The sequence below is a fragment of the Rhinolophus sinicus genome, chromosome 13 (genome assembly GCF_057876585.1).
Source record: "Rhinolophus sinicus isolate RSI-liver-muscle chromosome 13, RSI-T2T, whole genome shotgun sequence".
NCBI lineage: Eukaryota > Metazoa > Chordata > Mammalia > Chiroptera > Rhinolophidae > Rhinolophus > Rhinolophus sinicus.
Window position 1 is genome coordinate 15,847,522 of NC_142513.1, and position 9,397 is coordinate 15,856,918.

General features: G+C 58.5%; 1 protein-coding gene across 1 annotated transcript; it reads left to right on the plus strand.

The window, feature by feature from the left end:
• The first annotated feature begins 441 nt into the window (after window positions 1-441).
• Window positions 442-5,297, plus strand: MAFB (MAF bZIP transcription factor B). The gene has a single exon (XM_019749072.3). The coding sequence runs from the start codon at window positions 1,736-1,738 to the stop codon at window positions 3,428-3,430; it is 1,695 nt and encodes a 564-aa protein (XP_019604631.2). The 5' UTR covers window positions 442-1,735; the 3' UTR covers window positions 3,431-5,297.
• Window positions 5,298-9,397: the final 4,100 nt, after the last annotated feature.

Sequence of the window (9,397 nt, forward strand, 5' to 3'; positions counted from 1 at the left end):
CCAGCCCGGGCCCCCTCAAACCAGAGCCACCGTCTGCACAGACGGAGATGGCCGACCCAGCACGCCCTCGAAATGTTCCCCCCCTGAGCCGCGGTCCGAATGTGCTCTCACGGCGTGCCAACGCGACGGGGAGAGGGAGGCTGCGTTTCCCCAGCGCCCAGCTTGGGGCAGGGGCAGGCAGCGGCTTGGCCCAGAGAGCACGCTTCTTGCAGAGGGTTGAAGACGGGCACTCTCAGTATTACATTTGACGATCCAAACCTTTTAGTCCAAGTTTTAGTTAAAATATTTTCATTTTATTTAAAATAGGCGACCTAAGACCACATTCCCCCCAGCCTCACCGAGGGCGCAAGAGAATAGTTTTCAGATTAATTGCAGGCAAATATTATACCTTCCTTAAAAAAAAAAAAAAAAAAAAAGTCTGGCTGCACCCGCATTGGTGAGGTCCACCTGACCCCTGCGCGCGGTGGAGTCGTGCTGGTTCTGCACAAGCAGCGGCCGGGACACACTCACCCAGCGCGCGCTTCTTCTGCCTTTCGCTGCGCGCGCCCAGGCTGAAGCGCACAAGGCGACGCGGCAGGCGGGTCGGGTCTCCGCGTACAGCGAATTTGCGATCTATCCGGTTTCTGCGCCCCCGCCGGGGTCGCGAGAAGAACCTCTGATTTTAGGCCAACCTGAACCCAAGTAGGGAGGGTGCGCTGTGCCTGGGACCTGTCTGGATGCTTAGTGCGGTGCCCTCCGGCCCCGCTCCCCGTCTGCGCTTGGGGAGGTTTCTCACCGGACAGCCCTGGGCCCCTTGCTGGCGAGTTCCCGCTTTTGGCCACCGACCTAACTCGACCTATGACCTTCCCTCGCAGAGAGCTGCCAAGGGGGACCCGCCTCGTCCCAAGAGCTGGGGTGCGGAATTTCATGGAGGGGGCTCAACGCGGAAGTCCGAGGGCTGGAGCGGAGAACCTGTACATGGTACTGTGAAACCTAACCTGGGCTCCGTTGCGCATTCAGCCTACGTCGTGGGCTGACTTGGGTTAGCCCAGTTAGGAGGACCCAGCTGGGTCCGAGGCGACGTCCAAGTCTTCTCGCTGCGGACCTCGCTGTTCCGCGCGCCTTTGCTCACAGTGGCCACTTGGGGTCGCACTTTATGCCTGTTTGAGCCTCTCAGCGGCGGGCTGAGGCCGGGATCTGTTTAATCGTTACAAAACGTTCAAACAATAACAGGGCCGGTTCCCCAGCAGCCGAGAGCCTCCCGGAGCACCGTCCTGGGCTGGCTTCAGCCCCAAGCCTCAGGGAACTCAGGGTTCCATGAGCCTGACTGGGGAAAGGGATTCAGCGCCTTTTGGCAGAACCTTAACCCGCTCCCTTCTTTCGTGTATTGTGGGTGGGGTGAGCGCGGGGAGCGGCAGGGCCAGCGGAGTCCTGTCTCAGGGCCGAGCCTCCGCACCCACCAGGAGGGGAACCGCCGCTGTTTGGTCCAAGGAGGGTCTCTGAGGCTGGGAGTTGAATTTGAACACAACTCTTGGAGCCCAAACACACCTCACTCCCTAACACAAATATACGCAACCCTGCAGAAACACAGGCGTGCACTGCACACACACGGCCCGCAGCCGCGAGGCGCACGGAGCGTCTCCCACTGGGCGGGGGACGCTTAGGAACAAAAGGCCCGAGAGGTGTCGTTCGGGCGTACATTCTGAGCCTCTTTGGAGGGTGACACGGCCTAGGGGTGGGGGAGCAAAGGGGAAAGATGGAGAAGAACGCGCGCGAAAGGAAGGAAGCGGCGGCCTGGCCTAGAGGGGGGACTGGCACCGAAAGCGAGCAGGCAGGGGCCAGGACCTGGAGGGTGTGGGGGGCTGGGCCCCGGCCGGCCGTCCCACTGGGCTCCAGCCCTTCGCCAGGCCTCCGCGGCTCCAGGGCTGCTCAGGCCGCCAGTCAGCTGACGCGGGGGGCGGAGGAGCTGTCAGGCGCGCCCCGCCCTGCGCCGCGGGGCCGCGGGGGCCGAGCAGCCATTGGCCAGCGCACTGGGCCGCCTGGGCCCCCGTGCTCTAGTGACATCAGGAAGGCGATAAAAGGCAGCAGCGGCGCCGGATCCAGCACAGCTGCACCGCCGGGTTGCGAGCGGCTGCGATCGAGAGCCCAAGAGCAAGAGAGCTCGAGAGCGAGCGGCGGGCGCTTGCCCGGCGCCTCCCCTCAGCACAGCCGCGCGCCCCGCTCGCCTCTTCACCCCTCCGGCTCGTCCCGGCCCCGGCGCAGCCACAGCCCCGAGCTCTGGGGCGACGCAGGCAGCCTCGGGACTCTCCGGCGCGCCGCCGCGTCCCCAGACAAAGGCTTGGCCAGCGGCCTCGGCCCGCTGCGTCCTCGGCTCCCCGCCTCCCGGGCTCGCCGCTCTTCGTCCCCGCTCCCGGCTCGGCGCGCCCCGGCCGGCCGCAAAGTTTCCCGGCGGCGGCGGCGGCTGCGCCTCGCGTCAGCGATGGCCGCGGAGCTGAGCATGGGGCCTGAGCTGCCCACCAGCCCGCTGGCCATGGAGTATGTCAACGACTTCGACCTGCTCAAGTTCGACGTAAAGAAGGAGCCGCTGGGGCGCGCGGAGCGCCCGGGCCGGCCCTGCACGCGCCTGCAGCCCGCCGGCTCGGTGTCGTCCACACCGCTCAGCACGCCGTGCAGCTCGGTACCCTCGTCGCCCAGTTTCAGCCCGACTGAACAGAAGACCCACCTGGAGGACCTGTACTGGATGGCGAGCAATTACCAGCAAATGAACCCAGAGGCGCTCAACCTGACGCCTGAGGACGCGGTGGAGGCTCTCATCGGCTCGCACCCAGTGCCACAGCCGTTGCAGGGCTTCGACGGCTTCCGAGGCGCGCACCATCACCACCACCACCACCACCCACACCCACACCACGCGTACCCGGGCGCCGGCGTGGCCCATGACGAGCTGGGTCCGCACGCTCACCCGCACCATCACCACCATCACCAAGCGTCTCCGCCGCCCTCCAGCGCGGCCAGCCCCGCGCAGCAGCTGCCTACCAGCCACCCCGGGCCTGGGCCGCACGCAGCGGCCGCGGCGACAGCGGCTGGCGGTAGCGGCAGCGTGGAGGACCGCTTCTCCGACGACCAGCTTGTGTCCATGTCCGTGCGCGAGCTGAACCGCCACCTGCGGGGCTTCACCAAGGATGAGGTGATCCGCCTGAAGCAGAAGCGGCGGACCCTGAAGAACCGGGGCTACGCCCAGTCGTGCAGGTATAAACGCGTCCAGCAGAAACACCACCTGGAGAATGAGAAGACACAGCTCATTCAGCAGGTGGAGCAGCTTAAGCAGGAGGTGTCCCGGCTGGCCCGCGAAAGAGACGCCTACAAGGTCAAGTGCGAGAAACTCGCCAACTCCGGCTTCAGGGAGGCGGGCTCCACCAGCGACAGCCCCTCCTCTCCTGAGTTCTTTCTGTGAGTCGTGGCGGGTCCGGCCCCCGCCCTTGCCCGGGCCCGGACTCCCTGTCCCATGTTCCCAGCCCTGGACTCCCCTGGACCCTGTCCCTGCCACAGCCCCAGCCTTGACCTGTTTGACTTGAGGGAGAGGGAGGAAGGGCGCGCGGGACGCGGGCGACGGGAGGGCGCGCGGGCAGGCAGGGGACCTTGGCTAAGGCAAGAGCGGCGCGCGCCAGCGCCGCCTCCTAGACTCGAGCAGAGCCAAAGAGAGACGAGGGGGTGGGAAGTCCCGGAGCAACTTTTCTCCAGGCTGGAGGGCGGCGAGGCATAGTCCCGAGGAGTCGCCAAGGCCGCCTAGAGACTCCTGGCTTTCTGAACTTTGTGCGTTAAGCCGGGGCCGCTGCCTGGAGCGCAGCCCAGCCCAGGAAGAGAGCAGCGAGGAGAGGAGAGGGACCCTGGCGTCCTGGCAGGCGTGAGGCGAGGCTGAGCGAAGGAAGGAAGGAAGGACAGAGGGACCTGTCTGTCCAGGGTCCGAAGAACACTGGCTCTCAGCCCAGAGACGCGGGCCTCAGTTAGGACGTTCTGCGCAAATCTCATCAATTTTATTGCCTGCTCGATTATATAGAAAAAATACGAAAATCTGCATTAAAAATATTAATCCTGCATGCTGGACATGTATGGTAATAATTTCTATTTTGTACCATTTTCTTGTTTAACTTTAGCATGTTGTTGACCATGGATCATAACCCCTGTTTCTTTGAGTGGGAAGGGAACGCAGTTAGTAAACTATGGGGGCTGCTTGCCGGTTTCAGTCCCGGCTGCCGGCTTGTAAATACCCGCCCGCCAAACCGCCTAGAGAACGTGGAAGCAAGCTGAGTGTCTTTGTTTGGGTTTATTATTATGGCATTTTTCTTTTTTGTAACTAAAAAAAAGCCGTTCTGGGCATTTTGCATCAGAAAACAACTTTGTCTTGGGGTACCTTTGGAAGTTGCATGTTTTCTCCCCTCCCGCTTTAGTTTTCAATCTTGTTGGTTTTGAGAGAAAGGGGACTGGGTCCCAGCTCCCAAGTGCCAGGGCAGCTGTGGATTTCCAAACCTGGAAGGGCCAGAACGTCCTTGCTCCCACCTTGTCTTATGGCTAAATTGATGCCCCTAACAAGAAAGGAAAGGAAAACAGATCTAGTTTGCTTTTTATTGCAATCAGAATCCCTTGGCAACTTTTCAAGTTCGCACTAATTGCCGGGGTCCCCCTGCCTCTTAGGGCGCGCAGCTTGGCCAGCTCGGATACTGCCCAATGGTGACCTGAACTTGGGTTGAACCAACCGCCACACTCAGAAAGTACTGGAAACCCAAACATTGGCAAGTAATTTTGCAACTTTCAAGTGCGTTCTTTAGACCAACACGTTCCGTGTGTTTCTTACCTTGATTTTGAGATATCAGGCCAGTTATTGGTGGTGTTTTCCCCCCTCCCCTTCAGTTGTATAGTAGTTATAGGGAAGAGCTGGGTGTTTTTCTTTATCATTACATTTTTTTTTCCTGCAGGTCAGTAAAAGGATTTAAGTTGCACTGACAAAAATACCAAAATGAAAGCGTATTTTTTAGTTCCCGTTTGAAATTGCTGGCGCTGCTGGCCGGATGCATTTTTGAGTTTGTATTAGTTGATAAATTAACAGTAATAACAAGATTGTATGAACCGCATGGTGCTTGCAGTTTTAAATATTGTGGATATTCGTCATGCATCAGAAACGAGCTTTGGTTTTTACGGATTCAACTGTGTTGAAATCAAATTTGCTGCAACAGAAATTGTTTTTATTTCATGTAAAATAAGGGATCAATTTCAAACCCTGCTTATGATATGAAAATATTAAAACCTAGTCTATTGTAGTTTTATTCAGACTGGTTTCTGTTTTTTGGTTATTAAAATGGTTTCCTATTTTGCTTATTAAAACCACGAAAATGGTGTTTATTTAGAGGGACTCCGCGTTCGCCCGGCCTTGACTTTCTTCTCTTGCCTCTTCAAGAGTCACACCAATTTGAGGGGTACTCTCAACCCCCAGCCAATGGAGAAACAGACCAAGTCCCGGAGCAAATCTCTCCTTTGAATGTGTGTGTGTGTGTGTGTGTGTGTGTGTGTGTGTATGTGTGTGTGTGTACACATGAGCTTCAAACGTGGTTTCTGCTTCTCACTCTAGGTACAGACCTTGATCCCAGTCAGGAGTCTGTTTGTGAGTGGAACGAGGACACAGGCCACTTTTGTGAGGCTTTCAGGCTTGGGCATCAGGGCTGGCCTCCTGTTAGCCTGCGGCCTCTGAGGTAGAGATGGGTAGAGCCCAGGACTCTGAGAGCTGCCACCCTGATGGGGAAGTAGGATCTTTCTGGACATCATGCTCAGCTGACCCTGCCATTTGGGCTATCCTGCGTGGGCTGAAGGTTCTCAGCTTTTCCCTGCCCAGTGCCTTTCCAGGGGAGCAACCTGAGCTGCCCAGAGCTAGAGTGCCCACTCCCAGGGGAGGCCTATACCCCTGACCCCAGGGCATGTGGAAGCAGGTGGAATCCAGTCAGGTCTTGGGGTGTAAGACCCTTCAGACAGGAAGCCCCTCTGTGCCCAGGGTGCACCTGCCAGTCAGTCCTGGAGCCCCCAGCCTCACAGAAGAGCCCTGCGTGGCTCAACCAGGATGTCAGTGACTCCCCAACTTGGGGGTGGGAAGGGGTTTGGAGCATCGTTCTGGTGTAGCAGCTTTAACGGTAGCCTCGTGGCCTGAGAACCTTTCCTTTTCCAGAATCTTAAAAGAGCGGTGCCTGCCTAGGGTGCCCCAAACCCCTCTTTTCCTTCTCAGAATCCTGTCTATAACTCAGGGTGGGCCTCGGACACCTCTGAGAGTCGGAGTAGGACTCCCTTCCCCCAAATCCCAGAATAGTTCTCTGCTCCCTTTATGATGGCTGGGTCTGAAGGGCTTCTAGTCTCTTTGGACCTACAATATCTGCATTCTGGGAGGCTCAGACTTGCAGCCCTGCAGTTCTCTGGCCTGGAGTTCTTAATGTAGAGTTTCAAGACCCAAAGGGAGAGGTGCAGGAGACCCAAGCAGCAGCACCCCAGCCAGGAGCTAGAGCCAGGGAGAAGGAAGGGGAGGGCAAGGCAAAACTAGCAGGGAACAGATTTTGGCCTGGGTCCCTGGAGACCTGGGGGTGGTGGTCCGGTTTTGCAAAGACAAGGGGAACAATCCAAAAAGAAAGGATGCAAATAACACCAGTGGTTTACATTTATATGGTGATTTGGTGTTGTTTAGTAGGAGAGAAGTCAGAGAGATGCCAGCTTGAATTAAATTCCACGTTCATTTCACCAACCCAAATAGGTATCTGGCAGGGAAGGCTTTGCCTGTGATCTGGGAGAAGGATGGAGACTGAGTCTGGCTGTGGAGTAACTGCCTGCGTGCACTGATGAAGGAGCAAGGGTGTGTGATTAGTTGGGTCGTTGTGCAGAGAACTTGATAAGAATATATCCACATGTATAAGTGTCTCCCCTTTGGGGCGAAAGAGGTTTCGGTGGGGTGGGGGCACGGGAGGAAACCTGGCTGCTGCACGGCTCAGGAGACTAAGGTTGAGGACCACACTCCATGGAGTGGGGGCTTGGCTTCCTTTGGAATCATCTCAAGGGGACTGGCAGTCTCTCCCTCTAGATTCACTAGGACTCTCTGCAAAGACGTCCTCTGTGCTGGGGAGGGTTGCAAACTCCAAAGGTTGTTTTTCCCTCCTGGGAGCAGAGAGGCTCTCACACTGGCCCAGTGACGGACAGTCTCAGGCTGCATCCACGACGTGGTGGCTGAGGCGGGTTCCGAGAGACCAATTGCGTCCTGAGAAGCTGACAATGCCACAAAACAGTCCTAGTCACTCACTGACACACAGATACACAGACACCTATACCCCGCACCCACACTGATTCCCTCGTAGGCACTGTGAATCCCTGCACCGACCCACCATTTGAGCACCAACCCGCCCGGATTCGCGCAGGCAAAAGTAGAAGTGGCAGCGCTCGCGAAAGGAGGCCGAGCCCTCCGGACCTTCCAGACCGGGCTCCAACAGGAGGCAAGTCCAGGCCACGTCTGGGCTCTCAGCCTGTCATCCTGACCCTCCGGCAGGCCACAGACCCAGCGCCCACAAGCTCAGGAAAAGCTAACTGCGTCCGGAGGCCTTCCGGCTCGTCCCATCCCGGCGGCGCCTTGCAGCCGGCGCTCCTGGTTGGTTCCCGCTGCTCCCGGCGGCTCGCGGGCTCCTTGCGATCCTCCACGACCCCAGGGAAAATCCCCCTGTGCCAGGAGTCTGCCAGGCCAGCACTGATCACACGTAGACAGGCTGGCGCCTGCACTTGGGAACGCACGCCTAGACAGACACACACAGACACCGGGACGCACGCAGGGGGCACACGCAGGGCCCGCGCCTGTGGCTCCGCTCCAGGCCCTGTCCCTGGCTGGGGCGGCCCCGGTCGGGTTCGCAGAGAAGGCCACCTCCTGCGACCCTCGGGTCTCACGGGTGCGCGGGACGACCCGCGGGCTGGACTGGCCGCGCCACCCTCAGGGAGGCGGGTCGGGGACGGCGCTCGGAGCAGCTCCCGAGAGCATGGGGCCCTTGCCCGAGCCGGAGGGGTGGAGGTTGATCAGCTCCCCTGTTTCTCCTTGCGTCCTTACTTTGCTATTTCCTTTGCGTTCAGCCCTTGCTTCATAAACTCTTCAGAAAACTCTCTCCCTCCGTGTTCTCTTCCTCGTTTGCCTTTTATCCCAGCGCTGCCTGGCAGGGAAGGGTTATGGGAGCGGTTCTGAGGTGTCTGGTAGGTGTGGGTAGGAGTGAAGGGATGGGGGTGAGAGTCCGGCGTTCCTGGAGCCACTGCAGGGCGCGTGCCAGGACCAGCTGCTCCGGGCTCTGGCTTGACGCTCCAGCTATCCAGCCTTTCCCTTCCACCCTTCGCCAGTGACAGGGCTGGCTGGGGACTGACCCAGAGCAAGGTCCCTACTGATGGGAGAGAGGGGCAAATCTCCGCTCTCTGCAAAGGGATCTCTGGGGAAGCTGGGGCTGGGCTCTGGACCCAGATCCCTTTTCCGATTACAGCCAGGCGTTCTTTAGTCCAGGGCCTCTGGGCATTTCTGTGGCAGCTGTCAGAGGTGCCCCTCCCCCCTGGTGTCCCAGAGCCTCCTCAACTCAGCCTCACCGTGGGAGCTGCCAGGAACCACACCAGATTCCTCAGGATGGTCATTTGGCTTTTTCTGTGACCTAGAGCTACAGCTTCTGCTATGCCAGGCGAACCCCCTATTCCCTCAGCCACCCATCCCTACTCCTCAAGTTCTTTCTCTCTAGACCCCGAGAAACAGCTGGGTTTAGAGATTCAGCTTGTTCCCTTGCGGTCTGTCAGACGCAAACCCCGTTTCTGAACCCTTCTGTTTTCAGCAAAGAAAACCCTGAACTGGCTTCTTGCATAACCCTTTGCTCCACAGCCTGCTGTCTGGTGGCCTGGCCTCTCATCCCAGAGATAGTAGTGTTTGGATTTGTTATGTAAGGAAGGGAGGGTTAGAGGTTTGCTTTGCCCCTCCCCCCCCCAAATAAAAGTCCTCAAAGGGCACCTCCAGTCGATAGCACCTTTTCCAGCAGCAGATCCTCCTAAAAAAGTCAGTCTGGTTAGAAGCACTGCTCCCGAGCTTGTGCCCAGCATAGTACTCTTGGGAGACATGCCAGCCTGCAGGGAAGGGAGAATCCCGGGTCCGGGGTATACCGGGGTTCTTGGGTGCAGCCAGCGCCAGGCTTCCCAGGCTAGTGCTTACCTGGCTCAGAGGATAAGCCTCTTGCTACTGGAATTCCATCCTTTTTACAGTTCCTGCCCTTGGGAGCCGCTGTCCAGACCATGGAAAGCACCCCTTGCCGCTGGGGAGCACAGTTCTCAGCGCCCTGTACGCCTTCACCATGCTCTACACCCGTTTTCCATGCTGTCCACGTCTTAATATCTT